This window comes from Stenella coeruleoalba (assembly GCF_951394435.1).
Source record: "Stenella coeruleoalba genome assembly, chromosome: 9".
Classification (NCBI taxonomy): domain Eukaryota; kingdom Metazoa; phylum Chordata; class Mammalia; order Artiodactyla; family Delphinidae; genus Stenella; species Stenella coeruleoalba.
In genome coordinates, this window is record NC_137155.1 from 15,682,859 (window position 1) to 15,707,838 (window position 24,980).

The 24,980-nt window shown below is 38.5% G+C and overlaps 1 protein-coding gene across 3 annotated transcripts; it reads right to left on the reverse strand.

Moving 5' to 3' along the window:
- Positions 1 to 619: 619 nt before the first annotated feature.
- CBLL1 (Cbl proto-oncogene like 1) lies at positions 620 to 17,528 on the reverse strand. 3 transcript variants are annotated; one of them, XM_079931793.1, is made up of 6 exons: positions 17,391 to 17,528; positions 12,446 to 12,613; positions 9,306 to 9,403; positions 8,814 to 8,897; positions 7,458 to 7,531; positions 620 to 4,865 (listed from the first exon to the last, which is right to left on the reverse strand). In XM_079931793.1, exons 1-6 carry the CDS (start codon positions 17,401 to 17,403, stop codon positions 3,830 to 3,832), a joined length of 1,473 nt encoding a protein of 490 aa, XP_079787919.1. In that variant the 5' UTR covers positions 17,404 to 17,528; the 3' UTR covers positions 620 to 3,829. The 3 variants fall into 3 exon arrangements, with proteins under 3 accessions (XP_079787919.1, XP_079787918.1, XP_079787920.1); XM_079931792.1 differs by having other exon boundaries at positions 9,306 to 9,406; XM_079931794.1 differs by lacking the exon at positions 17,391 to 17,528 and adding an exon at positions 16,739 to 17,109 and having other exon boundaries at positions 9,306 to 9,406.
- Between the last annotated feature and the right edge of the window lie 7,452 nt (positions 17,529 to 24,980).

The following is a 24,980-nucleotide window of genomic DNA, read 5'->3' on the forward strand; positions in this document are numbered from 1 at the left end:
ACCAAAGTTATAACATGAGTTATCTCTGGAAGAGAAATGTTAATTGTGGTAGTGGTCAAGGGGATCTTTATTTGTAATATGACATATTTCTCCCAAAAGACTTATTGCTTGTATAATGGAAATGAGTGCAAATTTTAAAACAAAAAAATTAAAGATTTTCAAAGTAACACATAGGAAGAAAAATAAAGGGAGCAAGATTTTTCAATCTGAAGGAAGACAAAGGGAGAACAATTTTAAAGGTAGATTAATAGGAAATGGGCTTAAATACAATATGAAAGTTGGTGCTAACAACTACTTGGAATAGCAATGAGACATTCTCAGGACACAGATTAACATTTCAAAATGGCAGATTTTTAAAAAGACATGGTTCCACTCAAGTGCTAGAGCTAAACCCATGACCCACCATTGTTCATTTAAATCCTGTGATTCTGTAATGCCTAAAAATTCAAATTCTAAGGGATATGAGAAAATTAAAGTTTGATACTAAAATGCTGCTTTAAAAATTCTGCCTTAATACTTTTCCCCTCAAAGATGGAAAACTGAAGGGGCATGAATCAAAACATGTTTGAAAATTCAAATGTTTTTATTAGTATCATTACCAAGTATTTTAACTGGCTTACCTCTCTTTCCCCTTTAAACCTAGTATATCCAATATTGCTTTATTAGATTGTGCATATATTGTAATAAGAAAAGTCGGCTTGGTCTAGGCCACAATTGAACAGATTACAGTTACAAAAACCAGTGAAGAAAAATAAAGCCACTTCAGCCGGAATATAGTATGATTATGTCAAACCTCAATTAACATCAATATACAAATTTGATGGCTGATCTAATAGTCAGAAAAGTTTATTTTTGTTTCAGGTACTTGTGAGATTTTTCCACGTACTTGTAACGCTTTTTCAAGAATTTTATGATATGTCTATACAGTTTTTCCAGAAAGATGTATGAAAGATACTCTTACAGTATGTTAGTAAGAACAAAGCATAAAGCAGCTCTGTATACTTCATACAGTAAAGTTACCTATTTTGAGTTTAAAAATATGGTCAAATTATCTTTTGCATTTATATTTCAGTGGTAGTATTTATACGATAACTTGAGCAAGTGGTTTTTACAGGGCAAGATGGATATTAAGTAGTTTCTTAGTCTTTGCAACTGATATTTCCCCAAAATACTATAGAATACTCTGAACAATCATACCACTTTAGAAATGTTAATGTTCAACTTGCTGGTTTTAATCTCCAAAAAGGTGAATCTATTTTAACTGTAAAAGCTGTATGAACAAGAAAAATTCTGCAATCTCCCAAATGTGTCATCATTAGGTAAAAATTCATCTAGGCAAAATAGTATTTATGCTTTCATTTTATTGTTTTTAAGAATTAAACTGCCACCTCAGTAGTCTTAAGAGCAATATAATGAAATATACATACATTTAATTTAGACTTATGTCCATCATAGCTTCAAAGGCTTCCCTGAAATAAGGCTGGGATTCACATCTTTTTCCTTAAGGAAAGAAACACTAACAGTAATTTTGTTATCCTTCTACCCACCCACCCTCATTCAAACAATAACTGGATGAATTCAAGTCTAACACCATTTTAAAAAATTGTCTGTTACAACACATTTCATCTGATCTGCCTTCCTGCATAACACATATTTCTTAAACCTAACCAAAAAGAAATCATTTTTTAAAAGCCTACAAGAATTCTCTTAACATGTGGAATTTTACCATGATATTAATTTTTTTTGTCCAATACATAGGCTAAGTGGTTTCATGCCACATTCAATTCTAGTGAATTTCATTAAAACAGGTGAGCTCTTCATAAATAGTTGAGAAGCTTTAAAGTGAATTCGGCTATTTCCTATTACATGAAACCAAAAAATGGTACTGGATTTTCAACAAGAGTATTTTAACAGCTCCTAAATAGGGCCATGAAAAGGAATCAAGTTTGCACAGTCCAAGTACCTACAGTAATATGATAGATGCACTCACCACCATTTCATACTATTTCACTCCCATGCTTCTGATAACAATTTCTCTCTAGAAATATTGCATTAACAACTGGACTCTCAAATTGCTAGGTGTGAAAAATCACGTACTTCACTTAAAAAAAGTGTATTAGTTATTTTCAGCTGGTCACGGTTGAAAGGGCCATTTATAATTATTTCTAACTTCAGCTCTAAGTTCATAGATAACTTTGCATCTGATTATCCAAGATGAGAAGTTGTTTTGCCTGTTCCTGACAGAATTAAATGGTAAATTAGCAATCAGTTCACCCTTTGTCAAAAAGAAATGTTCTAAATTTATACACTACTAACTATTTAATAAATGGCATCTGCATACTACACATTTCATGTTTATATGTTATGCACCATTTTGGGGGGAGGAAGTACTTCACAGGGGTTTATTCAAAGGATATATAGTAATATCCTAAGAGTGTTGATTTATACATATGAGTTTCTGTATAAACTGTAAGTGGTCATCTCAGCTGGACTGTAAGAAGCCCCTATAATGCAAAAGCTGACTCCAAAGACACCTTATAAAGCACTGAAATTCACAATTTAGATTACTTTTCTTTTCTCCAATACAAAATCATCTGGTAGTCTTCACTGTTGACTCCAAGCTAAAACGTTCCACGTTTTAGATGCTTAACCAGTAAAAGAAACAGGAAATCATTAATAGTTTTTAAATGTCAAGTTAGAGGAAAAACCTTATCACACAGTAATGAAACCTGAGCAACACAAGTATGTGATTACAAGAATGTCCTTCATTAATACATTATTCAAATTTCTCCATGGCATTCAAATTATAGTTTAAAACCCAATAAACAAGAACCCACTTAAGCATGGGATCAAATTCTACCAAGAAATGAGGAATTACATAAAGCCTATTCAGCCCTAAATATTTAGTTTAAGACAATGAGTAGAGAGGAATACACTTCATCTAAAGCACACCATTTAAACAGTTCTATAAAATAACGTTACTTAAGATTAATCTGTGGTGCATCACATGATTCCAACCATTCAGTTAAAAAGCATTAATGGGTGCCAGCATCCCCAACAGCTTGGAGCCTACAGAGTTGATTACTTTGGCCGTAACTTTCCAAGTAACGAACACTGCCTTTCAGTATTACAAACATAAATATTTCTTAGTACTGGAATTCCAATGTATTTTGGTGTTCCTGAGGCTGCCTACAAATGAAAAGGCATCCAAGTCAGGTGCATTATACACCTAATATACCTCAAAATTTCAGTGCCTAACATGTGAAATCATTTTCTACCATTTAACAGTGTGCCTTGCAGTAAATTCTAGTAGATTTTTACTTTTAGGATTTTATTATAACTTTGGGAAATTAGTGGTAAAACATATGGTTTAAAAAACACTATGTGGCTGCACTTAAATTCACATAAAAATAGCATTTTTACAACCATATTGAAATTTAATCCTTTTACACAGGTTAACAAAATGTATCACAAGAAAAACTAAACATTGGGTTTAACAAAAGCAATACTTTTGAAAGTGGAACGACGAAAAACTTCTTTCAAATTTTTTACAAATGGTCACCTCTGGGTCAATTTACCACACTAGGGGAAGAAAGTTTGTTAAAATATAGTTGTGCTCAACTGAGCCACTTATCTGCACTACAGTATAGTACTTGAAATCACTCCTAAGGTCAAGATTTAAAACCATTTTAAGAGACAAGACCCTAAGTGTTTTACAGCCACCTCAGTAAGAGGCGCTTTCCCTTCCCCAAACAGTCAAAGCTTAATTAAAAGATTGACTATACATAAGTTTGTTTCCTCATCATATCTTCAGTTCAAAATACTATTATCATTGGTAATACGGTCTATATCTTGTCTGATCTGGATGATGTGGTCCAGGAAGTGGGGTTTGAGAAGGCGGACCCTGCATTCGTGGAGGAGGAGGCGGCCCTCTCGGTGCAGGCCATATACCAGGACTCATTCCCCCTGGCTGTGTAAATGGAGGGCTCAGAGTTCCTTGATCTTCAGTGAACTGGGGTAAAGAGTTAGGATTATAATGGTGAGGAGGGGGTGCAGTTACAGGTGGACCACCATGTTGAGGGGGGGGAGGTCCTGGAGGAGGATGATTCATATAAGGTGGCATCTGGGCCATAATATGTCCAGGGGGAGGGGTGATTGGTGGTGGAGCAGAGGTCATTGGTGGAGGTGGAGCTTGGCTATACACCAGGTGAGGAGTACCTGCGGCCTGGGGAGGATGTGGCATTGGATGGCTTATTGGTGGTGGAGGAGGTGGGGGTGGTGCGTAATGTTGCTGTGGAGGCATAATATGATGAGGGTGCGAGACCACTGGTTGACCCTGATATTCAGGATGATGGTGAGCAGGTGCTGGGGCAGGAGGTGGTGGTTCTCTAGCACCTGAATTTGAGTCATCCTGAATAGGGACAGTTATTAAATTGCTGTGTTTTCTTGTTGAAATACGAAAGGTTTCCTGACTGACCGAGCGAGGTGGAGGTGGAGCCATGGACAATTCTGCTGGAGGAGCACGAATATCCTCATGTGGCTGATTATAGTGCTCGTGGGGCACATGCTGCAAAGGAGGTGGTGGCATCATGATGTGCTGCTTTGGCGGAATATGGCTCATATGGTGCTTGTCTGGCGGCATTATAAAACGATCGGGGATTTCAGCTGGTGGTGGGGCAATAGGAGGATGAACATTTTCAAGTGAAGCACGGGTAACAGGTTTTCCAGCTCTCATATGGCGGTGGTTGATATGAGCCTGTAAGTCTCTCTGGGACAAGTAGGTTCTCTTGCACCCTTGAACAATGCTACACATGAAGAGAGAACCTCGTGTACACTGCTCAATTCGCTGCACAGGATCACTACAGCTAAATTAGAAGGGGAAAAAAGTTTGATTTACTAAAAACAGACTATAAAAATAATGCACTTAATTTCAAAGATATGACTAGTTTTAAATTTTGTTATGGAAAATACTACAGAAGTTCACAATTAAAAGATAGTTACTGCAAGTGAACCTTTAATCTTTTCCACTTTGTGGTCTGTTCCCTATTAAGCAACAGCATTTCTTTCAACATCAGAACGCTTAAGAAAAAAATTCAAAGTTTATCAGACAGAGTATGTTTTAAGAAAAGACCTCTTCTTCCCAAGACCTACAATTTATCTGATTTTCTCAAACAATTCTATGCTTTGCATCCAGTTGCAAAGAAAAATCCAGGAAGGGCAAACCAAATGATCTGTCACAATCATGGAATTCAAACTTGTACCGTATTTATTGAGTATTATTTTCTGCGCAAATAATACTAAGTGGAAGACACCAAGTGGAAGAACTGTAAGAACTACAAAAATAAATAGGATCATCCTAATCATCAAGGTTCTTAACATTAAACAACATAAACAAATTAAATTCAAACCCTGAACACCAAGAGTCCCTTCAAGGGGTCTTTCTGAACTGTCAGACAAATTTACTACTACAAAGTATTACACACTCCTGCTTCTCTAAATTATAACCACTAAATTTAACTCAATATTTTCTTAATGAGTCAGGGTCAAATTGTAACTATTCTTCACTCACTATTTTTAATCCACTCTTGCCTTTAGAGTCTTCTTGAAATAGCGGAAAGAGGACTGAACTAGGAATTGGAACTGGGATCTACTACTGGCTCTGAGATCTCGGTGAAGTCATTTAAACTTTGTTTCTTTATTTGTAAAATGGGTGTAAAATGGGGTTCAAAGATCTAACCTAACTCACAATGTTATTGTATCTACTTCGCTCTACTTAAAAGAGTATCTGTAACATCAACGAAACAGTGAAAATGACAGGACTTAATGACTAGTTAAGCACTATACATGTATAAGCTGTTATCATTGAATATGTGTGTTAGGTCATATGACACTATATTACATGGCTCTATATTCTTGATTTTGAGTGGTGTCTGTTTTTCCTTCCTCACTGAAGGCTGGTACTCCTTCTTGATACTAGGAGGCATCCCTTCAGTGGCCATTTGGCACACTTCTTATTTTTTGCTTCTAACTTGCTGTAAGCTCTGAAATATCTCCACAGTAACGGGATGTGAGGCACTTCTTTTGGGTGATGCTTAATCATTAGTATATAGTATTTACATTAATTTGGATTGCCATTTCTTCACTTTCTAACCTGGGTCTGTTAATCCAAATAGGCTTATGCTCTAATATACCTAAGGGCCAACCAGTGAGATGCTTACTGGAGTTACACTGAACACCCTGAAAACTAAATTCCCTTTTAAATATTAACATTAGAACACTTACATAAAAGAGAAAACCTTTTGATGTCCTCTACATGGTGTTGTACAACATCCAAAATCCCTTATCCCAATGAGGCAATCAAATTAACTATATAGTGGATGTACACCGTGTTGGAAAACCAGGCATTACAGAAAATAAGGCAAACAGTGAATATGCACTTTTAATTTCATAACTCTTCTGAATTATAATTCTAGGAAGGAAATACTCTTTAAACTCACACTATAAATTTTATAATCTGTGACTTTAAAGGGCTATTAAAAATATGCCAAGAGAATTAGTTGGCGCTGGTTTGTCAATGAATCATCCATTCTCTCTCAGTGATGCCAATCTTCCGACACCATAAAAGAAAATTATCCCTTACAATTGTCCATAGCTTTGCTATCCACTAATACTACAACCCTTGGGATAGGTTCTGACAGGTTATAAGGAATCTAGGAAGCCTACAGTTGTTCCAAAGAAGTTTCTCTCAAAGCTTTCCTCAAACCTTCTAGCAGGGGTTCTAAATTGATATAAAAATTCATAGTTTATTCTGGATCCTTCAAGACATCCCCAAATAGATCACTATCAACCAACACTCTAGATTGTCATAACTTGTCTGAGTCTATCTTAGAACATGATGGTGTTCTAAGATATACTCAAGACATAATAATCAGATTTGAAGGTAATAAATAAGAGTTTATACTTACATAGTACTTGCTATATGCTACGTACTATATATGTATTAACTCATTTACTTCTAATAACCCAGGGAGGTAAGTACTATTATTAGCTCTATTTTACAGATGAAGAAATCACCTATGTCACACAGCTAATAAATAAGAGAATAGAGATTTGAATACAGGAATTCTAATTCAAGAGTCTTTGCTCTCGATCACTACGTGATACTACCTCTCTAGCGTCCCATTAAAACAAGAAAATAACTATTTTGGGTTTATATAACGCTAACTTTTGATGGCAAATATACTCGTATTTTGGCCAATTTGAATTGATTGATAATAGCTAATTAGCCCTATCTTAAGGAGAAGGCTAAGGCCAACTCTAGGCTCAAAGAGAAACATGAGTCATGTCTACATATTTGATATCCGGCCACCGGTCTATAGCACACCCTAACCTTTAACCTAGATTATAAATCATTATATCACAAACTTTATTATTTAAAAATTTAATGATGATCTTACCCTGGACACATCTTATCTCCCTTTTTTTCGTGTAAAATAGCACAGTCATAGCAAAAAACATGCTTGCATGGAATCTGTGAACAGAGACATGTTACAGTTAAGCATACTAGAACAAATTAAAATACTTCCATAAAAAAAAAAACCACAGTAAGCACAGTGACCTAGATATAGAAGGCACTTGAGAACTGTTTGGTTAAAATGAACATTTATTAAGTACCAATTACATAAAAGCAACAGTTAACCTTTTTCAGTCACAAAGCTCTTTGTGAGAATGTGATGAAAACTTTGGCCCTTTCCTCAAAAAACATATACATGCATATTTGCTTACACATTCATGGTCCCTACAGGTTAACAGCTCCTGAAGAATACTGCATAATGTTTTAACTAATCCTGTATCTCCTGAAAGTATTCCTAGGCAGGAAAAGAACAAATATCTTCTAATGTAATATAAGTAGCCTTCTTCCCTGGTAGTCTTAATACACTTACAAATATTTAAAAATAAATCAGAAGGACACAGTAAAATGATGTTATGCCATTTTAAAACTCACAGGCCATTACCATTATTTAGCTGTGTTATATAGCAAAGCAACAGTGCATAATCCACACCCTCCACCATCACAGATGTATCACTGAATTCAAATTTTTTTCCAACAAAAATGTAAAACTATCTTTTTTTTTTTTTTTTTGTGCTACGCAGGTCTCTCACTGTTGTGGCCTCTCCTGTTGTGGAGCACAGGCTCCAGATGCACAGGCTAAGCGGCCATGGCTCACGGGCCCAGAAGCTCCGTGACAGGTGGGATCCTCCCGGACCGGGGCACGAACCCGTGTCCCCTGCGTCAGCAGGCGGACTCTCAAACACTGCGCCACCAAGGAAGCCCTAAAACTATCTTTTTATACGTCAAAATTACTATTAAATTACAGTTAGGGCTGCATTTTTTTTTAACGTTTAGAATTCAATTCTCAGAAATCATAAATAATCTTTATTAATTCAGTTTTATATTAAAAATTATAGCCTTCAGAAATGAATAACTGATTTTATTCTGTGAACAAGGGAAAAAATAAAAATTTTTCCCTAATAAACTAGAATTAATGTAAACTAACAGGTATCAAACAGTCCAAGGAAATTATTTAGTTTTCAGAATTAGTTTCCGTAATTAATATTTTACAAGCAATTAAAGAATTTGTCAAGATAATTCTATTAAATGAATATTATTCCCAAATTTCCCCTAGCTATTTTATACTTATTTAAAATGTTATAAATTTAATCACTAAACAGTAATAAATCTACTTAAATTTCAGATTCCTACCTCTACACAAATATTTAATTTACAAAAACAGAACTTAATTTATACTTACCATTCGCCCATAGATTTTAATAGGCAATCCACATTTGTCACAGAAATGAACTGGTGTATCATCCTTTTCACCTAAGATGTTTATCTGTTGAAATGATATAATTAAATTTTCCTTAAGCATTTCTAAAACTTACGTCCATAATTTACACAATGAATTGGTTAGTATTTTATAAAAGTTATTAAAACAATTAGAAATGAAGGTTTCTTGGTATAATCCCCACATATGCCACATTAGTTGGGCCACCATCAGTCTTGGGGGTTTATTCCCTTAAACAGTGTTAATGGTTATTGATTTTACTTGACTTTACTAAAAATTACTTCAGATTATTTTTGGAAACAGTGAAATAGGGCGTTAATAAACAAATGATTTATGAGTACTGAAAGATATAACTATAATAAAAGTTCATACCATTCTTTACGTAGTCTGAATTGTTCTAATATAGTATTTAAAATATTTCATTGTTCTAATAAAATTTTTTATTTTTAGTTATACCTGAAAGTCCCAAAAAAGGTGTCCAGGAAATCTTCGCTGATTTCCAAACAGTTCGCCCCCTTTACAGTCATACCGTTCTTCTTCATTATAATCAAATCCTTCTGAGAGAAGAAAGTGTTACCTATTAACTTTTCACATCTCAATTTCATTTTGGAAGTACATGTACATGGCCAAATAGACCTATTCACTGACACCTTTCAAAGCTCTTCTAAGAACAAGATAATCAAGTCTAGTTTAAAGCACCATCTAGAAATGATCTTGGAAATCATGTAGTCCAACTCTTATGACTGAGAATATTGCAGTACTGGAGATCATAATAACTCAACACAGAGAAGATCAGTGGCAGAGCTAGGAAAAGATCTCAGATCTCTTCTCTCCCATTCAAGTGCTCTTACTAATTCACCAAACTATTTCTAGTATAAAACTACTAATTATCATCATGATTATTACACAAATAAAATATACTTATCACCATTTATTCTTATCTATCTATAAAAGTGGTATTATGCTGTAAGAAACTGATATTATTGCCAAAGGATTAGTGAAAACATAAAGAATTCTGCAGACTTTCTTCTTACGACTTAGTAAATTAGGTATCCTCTTCTTCAGCTTTAAACTGAGCCTGATTTTAGAAACATCCAACATATTCATACTTCATCCTTTCCACTGAAACCTCTCTCTGGTTAATCACGCAAACAGCAGAATTTATATCATATCTACTTACAAGTATCCTCCCCTACACTGCATATATCAATATCAATAAACTTAAAACAATATGAAGAACAAATGGGCTCAATTTCAATTTCTCTGACCTAATTAAAAAGTTGATGGCACTCTTCTCATCTCATACAAAAGAAAAGAAAACCAGCAAACAGTCTTATGGGGATTCTAGGTAGAATCCAATTACCTAAAGTAAAGCTGAGAAGACAAATTTATCCCTCCAAGGTGCCAGCCTTCTCACGACTCTTTTGGCCCTAGAACTGGTAAACAGAGTAGCCAAAGCACATAAGTCTTAACTTTACCCACATGGCTACATTACAGCATCTGCATACAGACACACGGACACAAACAGAGACAGACACACACGCATAGATGCAAGAATTTTTTGAACCTGATACAGACATACATACCAGTGTACTGCTATCTAATTACCTCCAACACAAATGCAGAGTTCTTATAAGTTACATCTGAGTGACCCTAGGTTCTTATATGGTCCATTTATACCTTATAAAAGCTGCTGTCATCTAAAACTGAAAATAAGGAAAGTTAACTTTTCTACTTATCAAAAACTCAAAAAATTATTGAACAGAACAACAGCCAAGCAAGTTAGGAGCACATTATCATTTTTCAGAGTAGTTCAACTTGTACTCCCATTATTAAGCTATATATATATTTGTATAGATAACATACCAGCTGCTGCTGCTCTATCAATAACCTAGTGTACCCCCGCTTTGGCCTTTTTGGTTTTTAAATACTTTTTAAAAACTACACAGTAATATATAAATAAATTCTTGTGTAACAGTAAAACAATGCAAAAAAGCTAAAATCCCCTGCTAAAATCCCCTTTCTATCCTTTTCCTCTCAGTTATCTCTTCATTCCCTTCCACTTCAAGCCCATACCCCCTTTTTGTTTTAATAACCAAATACATATCTATAAAAGTTCCAAAGCAGGGGTCAGCAAACTTTTTCTGCTTAAAGGCCAGTTAAGTAAATATTTTAGGCTCTGTAGGCCATACCTGAAATTACTCAACTATGCCAATATAGTGTGAAAAGCAGCAACGAGGGGCTTCCCTGGTGGCGCAGTGGTTAAGAGTCCGCCTGCCAATGCAGGGGACATGGGTTCGTGCCCCGGTCCAGGAGGATCCCACATGCCGTGGAGCTGCTGGGCCCGTGAGCCATGGCCGCTGAGCCTGCGCGTCCGGAGCCTGTGCTCCGCAACGGGAGAGGCCACAACAGTGAGAGGTCCGCGTACAGCCAAAAAAAAAAAAAAGCAGCCACGGGCATGGATGTGTGTCCCAATAAAAGTTTATTTACAAAAAAACAGGACTGGATTTGGCCAATAGGCCATAGTTTGCTGACCCTGTACTAAAGGGTAAGATGGGAAAACTGTTTTATACTCATGAAATGGGGAAAGGCCTTTCTAACAATGACAAAAAACCCAGAAGTCACACTAGAAAAGACTGGATATCTGACTACATAGAATCGTCAAGCTTTTCTACAATAAAAATTTTATATATAAAACTCAAAAGACAAATGGAGAATATATACAATATATGACAATTGTATTAATTTACAAAGAAAGAACTCATAAAAATCAAGAGAAAGACAACAGAAAAAAAAATGGGAAAAGGAAATGAACAGGTAGATCCTAGGCAAAAGAAATGACCAGTACTATGAAAAGATATACAACCCCACTCGTAATTAAAGAAATGTGTATCAGAACAAAAATTTGTAAAGGTTAATAGTACCAATATTGGTGTGGGAGTATAAAGTGATGTACTATTTTTAAAGGGCCATTTGGCAACATCTGTCAAATTCTGAAATGTACAAATTCTAAAATCCACCAAGTTCTAAGATGCCCAAATTCATGCAAAGTTTAAATTTTACAAAATATACATACTAAGGTACATATACAAGGATATTTACTACAAAATTGTTTTTAACAGCAAAAAATTAGAAAAATTGTTAAATAAATTATGGTATGTCCGTAAGTGAAATACCTAAACTTATTCTCTTAAATGAGATACAACTGTATGTACTGAGAAGGCAAAATCTCACATGCATCTTGCATGAAAAAAGGGCAGTTATAAAGTAACTATGAAAAAGTCATACCAGGGATTATTTGGGAAGAGAATAATTATGGGGGGAGAGGGACAATTTTACTTTTATGTTTTCTGCAATACTGTTTAGATATTTGTAAACAATAGGCAGTGTTACTTTCAACAAGAAAATAAACCAAAAATATTTTTTAAGGGAGAGAAAAGTAAAATATGCCAAAATGAGAAGTCAAAGACTGAAGAAGGAAGAGAGTATAAAAGATAAAAAAAGAGGTGACTAAAGGTAAATAAAATCACATGGCTTATTTGGTGGAATCAGATATAAAAGAAAGACTTTTGGACCTATTAGTTTAAACAAATTACCTTCATCACCAGCTGGAGCCTTTGCAGGCATCCTGTTTATAGTCCTTGGAGTTCGAGGTGAAGCTTTGGCTTTGTTCCCTTGTTTGGAGATGAGCTTTATAGGAATTCGTCTTCGAACATCAAGACCACCCAATGATCCAGAACTATTAGTGCCTTGTAACTCATTGTCTATGTTAGAAAAAAAGTTGCAATTTCTTTTAGTTTTTCTTTTTGAAGATTATTCTGCCACAGGTATTAAAGCAACATACCCAACATTATTATCAAGGGCTGAATATCTGGTTTCTGATTTTAAATACTATGCTATATAAGTTCAAGTACTAATTTTCTCTATTTTGGACAAACCCTTAAAGCAATGCTTTTTGAGATATGGAACCTTTAAAGAGTTGACAAAAGTTACAGAACCTCTCCCTAAAAAAATGGACAAAAAAATTTTGCATTTTTCCAGAGGGATTTACAGAAACGTAAAACCCTTCATGAGCCTAAGATAAGAACCTCTGTCTTGGAACTATAAGAGGTTTTTTAAAAAAAGAAAAAGAAAAGTAAAGGAAGAAGAACAAAAAGAAAGAAAACCATCACTATCTCCATCAAGTATGCAAAGTAGGCACTCAGTAAATTTAGTAATCTGCATCGATATCAGGACAATCAATAATACTGGAAACACAAAACTAACACTGACAATGGTAAAATTAAATAAATAATGCATTGAAAATGAAGTTAGTTTTAGGGATGTGATTATTCTCTTAAGTGTAAAGTTCTTTTTCTAAAAAGCATTCAGGAATATAGTAAAAATTATTGCACCCTTTAGTAGTAAAAACACGCACTAATGTACTTGTGCTATAACATTTCTAGATGTACACATGTGACTGTGTTATTCTTGGTCAGCACTGTAATGGAAAATTATAGTTGAGGAGGAAGTAAGTTTTCTGTACTTGGCCTAAACAACTGAAACTTTCTACATCCCTGCCTCTTACTAGCTTATGATTTAAATTCACTCATACCCCATGAGTAATAGGAGCATTATTTCATAGAACTGACTCTATTTGAAGGTTAAAAGCCACCTTTTCTTCAAGTCCATGACAAGATATTACAATCCAGAAAATATTTACCTTTACCTACTAAAGACAGAAAGGGAAATGCCCTAAAATAGGAAACGCAAATAATTTTTTTAAATAGTAATGTTTTAAACATGACAATTAGTGAACAAGGCTGTGTAATTCTCACTGCATTAGACAGTACAATCCAGAGTGATAGCCAAACTGTCCACATTAAATTCAGTAAAGCCAAATTTGGAAGTAGTTATCCTAATTAGTACTAATGACCTCCAAGGGTACTAGAATTACAGACACATGTTGAACTCACATCGATTTGCACTCTTTCTGAAGGACAGAACAAAATTCAAAATCGGTCCTTAATTATTAATTTAAATATCTTTCAGTCTACTTTCTATTATTACTTTCATAATAGCTAACCCTCAAAAAAGACAACTCATGGAAAAGGGATTACATGGATAGTTAAAGTTAGGATAAATCCAACTTGATCAACTCTCAACACTTCACAAAATGTATTAACAATTTGAATAATGTATTTCATCTGCTTTCACTCTAGTTGCTTATTTATGTAAAAATACCTACAAGCGATGTAATAGCAAAAAGACAGATAAGACAGAACGAATTTTTTTTTTTTTGCTCAATAGGTATATTCCTGATTTTCCACTGAGCTAAAAAAAGCAAGTTGTTGTAGACAGTTCAGTGCTGTCCTTCAGATAGTAAAAGGACTCTTAACGGTTTCACCTTGATGAATGATCAAAATACCAACATTTCATTACTACAAGTCCTTTTCACACCACCCTGGACACCTGTGGTCACTACTGTGGCTTGTTTAGCCTATTTTGCCTTTCCAGAGCCTGCTGCCCTCTAACACCTTGCAGCCTGCCTCAGCCTGCAAGTTCATAAGCAAAGTACAGCGGTTAATAGTGACATCACTCTGGGTTTGTCTTAGGGTTTTGGGGGTTTTATTAAGAATCAGAACATACAGCATAATTTCCTTCTGAATAAGACAACTACAAACATAAAGCCCTAACAACAAAAGTCTTTGGATATTACACAAAGTGAGAATTAAGGATAGAACTGGCCATATAAAGTGAAATCCACTTTAAAAAGGCATAACACTTTTATATTATATTATATAGGTTTTTAAAAGATTTGTGTAGAATTTTATCTTGAATTAAAGGAACCAAGAAATATTTTTACAAAATTTAGGTTATAGTTACAACTAAGTGCTAATTCTTAGAATAGCCAAAGAACGAATCAAGTGTTAAGTAGGAGTTTCCTGGAGTAATTTTTCCAGCAAAATTCTATTATAAAAACACCACAGGATAGCCTTTATTTTATGACTGACTTTTTCAGCAAGATTACAAAACCAGTCATTTTTGCATAACATTAGAGGGTTTCATCAATTTCCCCAAGGGCCTCTATTAATCCTTTGATATTAGAAACATCCTTTTGAGATGCCTATCCTGTCATAATGTCTTCAATTCACTGGCTAACTGGCATTTCCTCACTTGCCAATGATTTTATTTGTGATTCAAATAATTACCGAATTCACATTTATGAATTTCATGAAAATCGGAATCTTTTGTAATCACGATCAATGTACAGCATTTTATACCATTTCCTGATATGAAACACTAAGGACACTGCCGTATAATGAAATTAACTAAAAGAACAAAAAAGAAGCTGGTGTTAAGCAGGGATATCTGAGCAGGAACTAATTTTTTAAGTGGTCAGTTCATTAGTGAATATTTTCATGTTCAGATGACTCTTACTTACTTAGGCAAACTTTTAACTTAGAGAACTAGGATAATAAATATGGAGATACACACCCACCCACATTACAATTTCCTAACATAACATTCTCTAAACTGTGGAAGCTGCTTGACTCCCAAAATTCCAGTAAGATGCTCAAATGAAAAACATTTGCTAAAGTGGCATGTTTGCTACCCTAACACCAAGATCCCAGATTTTCAATTCTATAAAATTTCCAAACACTAGAGTTCCTTAGAGCCTGGCTCTAGGCCCTCTTCTCTTCTGCCTTAAGTGATTTGTGGTACTAAGTCCCAATCAAACTTCCCTCTGATCTCCACTTGACATCTCCCCTTGTATGTCTCAACACACATCTCTTACTGAGCAGTCCAAAATCTTGTTCCCAAATTCCCATTTCTCACCTCTGCTCCTTAAAAAAAAGTGTTTTTCTCCCAAGTCTTCCAGTAATGGACACCACTCAAACTAGAACCCTAGGCACCTTTCCTTTCTCTCACATGCTTCCAAACCAATCCACCAGTGCCTGTTTGAGTTCTATCACCAAAAGATTCACTGAATCTGCCCACTCCCTTTTTCACTAAACCAGCCACCTTCACTAAGCCAAGCTTCCCTTCTGATCTATTGCAATCACCTCCTAAGTTTTCTTCCATTATTCTTGCCTTCTCTTACACCATTCTCCATAAAACCTATTATGTTTTTAAAAAGAGATTATGTTCCTCCTCTACTTCTGTTCAATGGCTTCATATTGCACTTAAAATAACATTCAAATCTTTACCATGGACTTCAAAGTCTTGCACGACCTGACTCCTGCCTTCCTTTCCATCTTCCGGTTCTTTCCCTCTAGTTAACTAGGTGCAGCTGACTGGTCTTCTCTAAACTTTCCTCCTTCAGAGTCTTTGTAGTTGCTCTAAATGCTTTCCTCGTGATTTATTCCACGCTGGATTCCTCTCATCCATCAGATCTCAGCTTACAAATGTTACTTTTCCAGAAAGACCTTCCCTGACCACCCTCTCTGAAGCTTACTCCTAATAGTCTTTACCAGAGCACCCGTTTACCCTCTTCAAAGCACTCATCATAATCTGTAAACATTTAAGTATTTTTAAAAACTTGTTTATTGTCTTTTCCAATAGAACGTAACCTCCAAGTGGAGAGGGACTCAGTCCGTCTTCTTTACCATTCCATTTCCAAGCCTAGAAGAGTGTGTATATATATCTATATGTGTGTATACATACACACATAACGTATTTATATATATATGTGTATACATATATATATGAAATTAAGTAGACAGTTGATGACTGAGAAATCCTAAACAATACTTAATACTGGAAAAAGCCTTTTTCCCCCTACTTGTAATATGGCTGATAGAACTGAACGGAGCAGTATCTAACTCCAAATACACTCATTCAATATCCAAAAACCACAAGGAAGCAAAAGCCAAAAAACACATAACAAAGAGTGAAGCCATTCTTACTTGGAGAAAGGAATGAGACTATCTTGATTTTAAGCTCAAGATTGATGATTAAGGACCACAGCCGAAGCGCGGGGCATGCTTTGGGCTTAAGCAGAAAAGCTGCTCCCGGTATGATTCCGAAAACCATATCTGACTCCCTTCTCCCACCTCTAGTCCATGAAAGACCGGAGAGACAAAAACGACAGGCGATGACCACCGGAGCACCCGCCCAAAGCTGACTGAGACAGCAGGAAGTCTCCAACCCACTCTCGCGCATCGACTCCCAGCGTAATGAGGCTTCCCCGACTCCGAGACTGGAATCTACCCGCCAGTCCCCATAACGTAGGGCAGAGGACCCAAAATGAGCAAAAAAAGAGCCGGCGCTCTCTCCTCCCCGCGAAGCCCGCGCCGCCCGCCGTCCCTGCTCGGAGACCGGCAGAAGCAGAGAAGGAACGGCTGTTGCCGGCACCGAGGCTGTAGGTACCACACCGGAGGGTAGGCCAGGAAGTAGCAGGCCCTGGTCGGACACGCGGAGGGGTCTGTGAGATCTCTTTCTCGCCGCCACAACCCAATGGTGTAGGGCGAGCGTAAACCCCCTAAGCTCGCTGGGCGACCAGTCCCAGGCCGGCCAGGGGGCATGGAACCAGGACCCCCACTGCCTCCGCCTCCTTACCAGTGTGATCCATGATTCGGCTCGCAGGGCACAGTGGGAGCGGAAGTCAACCGCGCCGGAGTCGCAGGGAGCGCGTGCGCGATACCTTCCGGAGCCTGGGAGGCGGAAGTGTAACCAGATTTCCCGGGTTGTGGCCTCCCAAGGCTTCCTTGTCTCTCGTACGCTAGCCGACTCCGGTGAGGGAGTCAGGCATAATTCGAGCAGAGAAAGAAAGAACGAGTACGCAGAGAGTTTCAATGTGGAGGCTGCTAAGGCTTCCTCTAAATGTGCTTCCAAAGGAAGTAGCCTTTAACTGTGGAGAGGAGACCGACGGGAACGGGGGAGGGGGAAAGCCGGTAGTATCCATAGGACTAAGCTCGCAGCAGGTAAGGCGGCTGCCGGCCCCGAGGAGCATTGCCTTCTGGGACTTGTAGTGCGCCGGGACCCTGGAGTCTGCAAGGCACACTGCGCAGGCTCGGCCGTTGGGTTGGCCCCACCTCGGCGGGCGGAGTAACGGTTTGGAATCCCCCAGAGTCCGCGAGCTACGGTCGCCGTCCCCCCGATCCAGGAAAAGTGTAAACACGCGCGCTCTAGAAGGCGTCCTCCAGCGGGAGGTTGCCCGGGGGATGGTTGAGCTGTATGAAGCTCCCAGCTAGAGAGAAAGGCTCTGTGTATATGGTCTCCTTTTTGCTTTGTCGTGACAAGCTGCATAGACCCAGGCAGAGCTGACGGCTATCTGCCCCCGTTCCCATCTCTAAAGTTGCTAACAGTTGAAGCCCATTTCTGACGCTTGATTAGCGCTTATTTTCTAGGGCAAGCTCTTGTGGCGCTAGAAACCCTCCCCCACCAAACGCGCACACACACACAACACCCCTCCTAAGGACTGGACGCGGGGCCAGGTGGAGGACGGATGCAGCGTGGCCGCATCTTGTTAGGAGACAGCGGGGACTCCAGTGCAGAGCGGAGCTGAGCTTGGGGGAGAGCACGTTAGGGCTGGCCGCGAGGGAGCGGTGGAAAGAGGAAAGGCCTAAAATGAGGAAGAGACAGTTACCGCCACGGGCAGTACCTAGTTCCAGTTCTTGGTCCCACGGGTCGGTGGTTGCTGCCGCTTGCATCGTCCTCAGCCGAAACAAAAGGCAAGTGCCCAAGAGTGATTCCTGAGGACCTTCAGGGCGGTCTCTACCTCGCGACCCTGGCGCATCTGTGTCCACTCCCTTTTCCAGCCCTTCACACTTGATGCTCCCGAATGAGTAGAAAGGAGCACAATTAGTGGAAAACACAAGCTGGGGAGTCAAGGGATTTGGGTTCTATTCTTGTCGTCCCTCGGTGACGACATCATTACCTTGTGTTATGCACGCTTTCAGTGCCAGAGTTCCTGGATCAATCAGAGATTATTGTATTGACCTCTTAGAGAAGTGGTTTCATGGTGCTGAATTTCGAATAAAGTATGTGTAGCGATGTGCTCTATCTGTATAGTTAAACAGTGAGAGCTTTGAATAATAATATGATGAGTAATACTATAAGTGTTCTGTGTTATCTGCTGAATGTTTTACTGGGATCTTTTTAAAGACTTTCCCACTATATCTGCAGCTTTATAAACAGGTTTTTAGATGCGTTCACAACTAAGGAGAATTGTGAATCAACGTTACTCCTGCTTTTGTTAAAATGTAAGTTTCTGTATTACTAAGTGGTTTTCAAGATGCTTTCAGTTGCTGGGCATTTTTTGTTTTCTTTTGCAGGTTGGGGGAAGCTTAACCTTTCTCCCATTCCTCCCTATTTCTCTAAATACAGCGCTGATAGGATCAAGCATTTTTCACCAATTTGGGGTATAAAAGAAGGTAGTTTTCACCTAGGAAGTGCTCTTTTTATTTTTTCCTATCCTCATATTTAGCCTATCAGCCATACTTCAGATGATGCAAATCCAGGTTCAGAATAATAATATTAGTATCTGCTGATGTTAATATTTAAAGAATTAGAATAAAAAAAGAGCCTGCAAACTGTTTTACGTGATATAATATGTAAGTCAAAAGTTGTGTCAGCATTTTGTGGTGCATCAAGTTATGAAAATTTACTGAAAGGAAACTCACTTACTTTAGATTTCTTGTTGATAAAATGTTAGATAAACATTTGTTGAATTATTTGATTTGACCTCTGCTGCTTTTATGCATTGCTTTAAGCACCTGTGCTCTATATTCACTTTCCCCTTAACTGTAGTTGCCTCACTGTACCAGTGCAGTACCAGCATGGCATATTAATTTCTTCACCTAAATTTATAAGTGAAACTGTATATAGACTTACATATATATATATATATAATTTTTTTTAATTTTTATTTTTTATTTTTTTGCGGTACGCGGGCCTCTCACTGTTGTGGCCTCTCCCGTTGCGGAGCACAGGCTCCGGATATGCAGGCTCAGCAGCCATGGCTCACGGGCCCAGCCGCTCCGCAGCATGTGGGATCTTCCCGGACCGGAGCACAAACCCGCATCCCCTGCATCAGCAGACGGACTCTCAACCACTGCACCACCAGGGAAGCCACAAGACTTATATTTTATTACTGCCCTCTGGCATCCATTGTTGGTAACCCATGTACTGTAATCAGTCACAATTTCTTTATTGAAAGTCAACATTTATACTTATTTTATAGCTTGGTACTGTCCTAAGGTTTATAAAAATGACATGTCATCAGAGTGGACTATCGGAAGCACCAAGGTGCACATCCTATTTTCATCTTCCTGATGGACATCTGCTAGCCTATGAATTATAAGCTAACGCTCTTCAAGGTGTTTGATGACCTTGCATTTACATAGCACTGTTTACCTATAAAAAACAGAGGATGGGTATCAGAGAGCTTGTATGAGACTCCTCAATACCAGATCAGGGCAATAACCTTCATCTCCTTAATGCTTTTTTTTGGCTGCACCATGCAGCATGTGGGATCTTAGTTCCCCGACCAGGGATCAAACTCGAACCCCTGCAGTGGAAGCACCGAGTCTTAACCACTGGACCGCCAGGGAAGTCCCTCCTTATTACTCTTTTAGTTGTTATCACCCTGTAGTGCCTGAGACTGCAGAAGGCAAGAACTGTATAAATAATGGTCCCTACATCCAGGATCATACAGGCTAGCATTTATAGAAATAATTAAAACACGGAATTACAGTCTAAATGTTTCAGGAGAATGCAGTGCTACCTACATTCAGAGAAAATTATGAGCAATAGAGCTGAGGGCAGTTAGGTAGGCTTTACAGAGGGATTTAAAGTGATCCTTGATGAACAGGATAGCATTTGAAGATGAGGAGAGAGAAGAAAGAGGCACATCAAACAAGAAAGAGCAAGGGCACAGATGTGAGAATTGTCATAGCTCTAAACAGGACAGTGACCAGCTTCACTTTGTACTGCTGATCCATGTTTGGGAGTACTGAGAAATAAGGTATGATTGTAGAGAACCTTGGAAAGTAAGAGTTCAGAGTAACAGTTAAGAAAGAGCATATAAACAAAACCTAGCATGATGTATTTATATAAACAACACAATCCAGCAAGATAGATTCAAAAACAATGAGCAGATCTTAAATTTGGGTAGGGAGGAATCAATACTATTACACCTAAGAATTGACCAAGAAGTCAGAGACCCCCTGTGATGGCCAAAATGCCAGCAAGTGTGAGTGAACTGTCAACAGAGAACTGATCAGGACAGTGTCCACTATACATGAACAAGTTTGATAAGTAGAAGTGGATGGGAAACATAGTAGACTCTAGTGGTTAGATATATGGACTTCGGCATTAAAAACTGTGGGTTCCGGGCTTCCCTGGTGGCGCAGTGGTTGAGAGTCCGCCTGCCGAGGCAGGAGACGCGGGTTTGTGCCCCGGTCCGGGAAGATCCCACGTGCCGCGGAGCGGCTGGGCCCATGAGCCATGGCCGCTGAGGCTGTGCGTCCGGAGCCTGTGCTCCGCAAAGGGGGAGGCCACAGCAGTGAGAGGCCCGCGTACCGCAAAAAAAACACAAAAAACCGGGCAAGAGACAGATTCAGGAATGAGAAGGAAGACTATAAGGACTGAAAATTGCTGATGAAAGGCATTTTCCCACTCTGTCTTTTGAGGCCTGGCAATATATTTACCCATTTGGATAGGAACCTTTGACCTAGAGAGGCCCTGCAGCCTGCCTTCTCTTCTGAGAAGGACTGTTTTGCCGTGGGTATCCTTTCAGCTGGGTAAGCCTGCTCCTCCCTGCAGCTCCTCTGCTAAGAGATCATTGTTTTGTTCTTTTCTCTCCACATTTCTGAAGGAATGCTTGGCAGTTTTAAACTGCTGTGAGCAAGCCGTCTGTCATACTGTTTCCTAGACTTGACTGTATCCCCAGCTGCCACTCTATGCCAGCTAGAAGGGGCTTTCAGGCCTCCCTGGTATGCTAGGTTTGTAAATAGGCCTTGTTACTGTTAAAGAAATGTCTGTCACTATCAGAAATATATTTTACATCATAGCCCAGTACATAAACACAAACTTACACACATATACATAACTATGTGTCATGAAACCGTACTCACCCTTACTGTATGCAATGCTTTCTGCTATTTCTATTCTATTCTGTCCCTTTAAAAAAAAAATGGTAGGGCTTCCCTGGTGGCACAGTGGTTAAGAATCCACCTGCCAATGCAGGGGACACAGGTTCGAGCCCTGGTCCGGGAAGATCCCACATGCCGTGGAGCAACTAAGCCCATGTGCCACAACTACTGAGCCCATGTGCCACAACTACTGAGCCCATGCGCCACAACTACTGAAGCCCGAGTGCCTAGAGCCCGTGCTCTGCAACAAGAGAAGCACCGCAATGAGAAGCCTGCACACCGCAACGAAGAGGAGACCCCGCTCGCCTCAACTAGAGAAAGCCCACGCACAGCAACAAAGACCCAGTGCAGCCAAAAATAAATAAATAAAATAAATTAATTTTTTTAAAAAAATGGTAGTTTTGACTCACTGAAATGTTGACGTGCCCTGATGGCATGGAATTTAAGTTTGAAAACCACTACTTTCTATCTCCCATGCTGTTTTGAAGAGCTTATACTATTCTAGAAATGTCCAAGAGGAAGGGTAAATCTTTGCACCTGGAAGAATTAATCCTTGTGTGTCTGCTCAGAGGGGTGATGAGGAAATAGATATCCAAGATCAAAGAATGCCAGGAAAGGGACTTCCCTGGTGGTCCAGTGGTTAAGACTCCGAGCTTCCAATGTAGGGGGCACAGATTCAACCCCTGGTCGGGGAACTAAGATCCCGCATGCTGCACGGTGCGGCCAAAAAAAAAGAAAAGAATGCCAGGAAACTCAAGAACGAGGGCGATGTGGTGTTTCTTTCCGGTATTTGGTAATAGTCACCCCCTCAGAACTGGATCTCCAAATGAACGAAAAGTTTTTTGACAGATTTAAAACCCATCTGTCCCTCAGTTGAGAAAAATACTAGGCATGGATTTGCAGTTCTTACTCCCACCTGGAAACCTACCTACCCTTCAAGGCACCTGCTCATATGCCTCTTTCCCCATCAAGCCTTCTCTGACTCAAGCTCACAGTAGGTAATATATGTAGCAGAGAAAGAGCATGAGCTTTGGAACCAGGCAGAACTGGGTTCAAATCTCAACTCTCCCTGTGTTATACTGGATGGTTACTCAAGCTCAATTTCTGTATCAGTAAAATGGGAATAATAATAACATTCCTTGCAGAGTTGGTCTGAAGATCAGGAGATAACATCTGTGAAGGCTCTTTAGCCCTTGCCAAATAACAGGCCTTCAATAAGTGTGCATTTCCTTCATTCCTCTTGGTAATTACTGCCCCTTCAGAACTATGTTTAAGACATCACTGTCTACTTCATATTGTAGCAACATGCTTATTTTATGCACCCTACAAGACAAGCTCCTAGAGGATAGTATCCATTAGTAATTCATATTTGTATAATACACAGTATTTAGCAGAAGGTACTCACAAAAATATCTGTTGACTTATTGAAGAATGTCATCAGAGACAATATGACCCTGCCAAAACAAAACAAAACAAAACAAAACGTTTAAAACTTTTGAACACAAATGCATGTGGCGGGACTTCCCTGGCAGTCCAGTGGTTAAGACTCCACACTTGCACTGCAGAGGGCACCGGTCTCATCCCTGGTTGGGGGACTAAGAGCCCACATGCTGTGTGGCACTGCACAAAAAAATAAACAAAAAACAAATGGATGTGGCTAACAACTGGATAAAAGCTTACAATAAAAAATAACTGCAATAGGAGGGCACTGGCTACTAGAATTGTAAAGAATTAGTGACAATTTATTACACCAGTATTCATAGTTCATTCAATAAAATGAGCAAAGAACATCTAACGCCAGAAGACAACAGCCCGTATCTGCCAACATGAAGGAACTCAAGCAGCACAGCAAGCCTGAGCTTTTCTTGAGTGAGGAAAAAAACTCTGTGTAGGTGTGTGCTTGTTTAAACATATACACATATACCACAATAAAATCCAGCCAGTTAGGAGAGAAATTAAAATTTAAACTAAGAAAGTGAATAACTGTGGTAAAAAATTTATTCAACAAGTATTTATCAGTGCCAGACACTCTTCTAGTTGCTTTGACTCTATCAATGAACAAAGCAAATAGCCCAGTTTGGCTGTGTGAAACTTACATTCTAGAGAAATATAGCTGGTTTAAATATGTAACTTTACAAATACTAAGCAACTATGGAAATTATGGTTACAGAATAAAATGTGAATGTTATAAACAAAATAAAAATAATGTAACTAAAAAATTGTGAAGAGAAAGGTGACAGGAAGCACATGAGTACTAATTTTTCATGAACTGCCTACCTTTACTGTCTAAAATTGAAAAGCAGTTAAAAGTATTATGAGTAACAACTCTTAACTTCTGAGAGGTTTTCATAATTTCTCTTCTTAACCTAGAAAGAGCCTTTAGAAAGTAATGCCCACATGTTAAAGAAAAAAATTTTCTACTTCATTTTCTTTTGTTGTATCAAATTAAAATAAAATTAGAATATTTTAATTAAAAATATCATCTATTGTAGAGCTGTCAGGGTCTAACCAGAAACTACGTCAAGTATTTTCAATGAGGGAATTTGGTGCAGGGACTTGTTATACAGGGAATGGAAGAGCTAGGAAGCCATGTATGGCAATGAGGTGACACAGTGGTTAGTGCAAGAGCCAGAAGCCACTGAAGCCTGAGGCTGAAGGGACAAAGGGAGAAAGCAGTGTTACCTGAAACACAGGGGCCAGAAAAAAACACAACTGCTGTGAAGACTGTACCCCTGGCTCCTCCCTTTCTAGTGGTCTCCAGTCTCCAATTAATTGACCCCAGCTGGATATCAGCTGGCACAGGAGCCAGGGAAATGCAGGGATCAACACCCCCCCCCCCACCCCTGCAGTGTTGATAGAGCAGAGGCAGGGTAAGGAATGCCCAGGCACAAAGGCCTTGCTTTGAATATAGAGTACTGTATTGTCTTTATAAAAGTATTGCTACCGACCTATTAAGTATTGCCCAGATAGCTGGGCAAGCTGTTCACCTGGTGTTAATTATTTCTGTATAGACTGATATGAGTGACTCTTAAATTTTTATCCTTGTAATTTT

Coding starts and splice junctions, on each gene's coding strand:
- CBLL1 (XM_079931794.1), bottom strand. CDS start 16,994: ATGCGCGAGAGTGGGTTGGAGACTTCCTGCTGTCTCAGTCAGCTTTGG. Junction 8,898..9,305: donor ACCTTTTTTGGGACTTTCAG/GTATAACTAAAA, acceptor TCATTTCAACAG/ATAAACATCTTAGGTGAAAA. Junction 7,532..8,813: donor TTAAAATCTATGGGCGAATG/GTAAGTATAAAT, acceptor CTCTGTTCACAG/ATTCCATGCAAGCATGTTTT.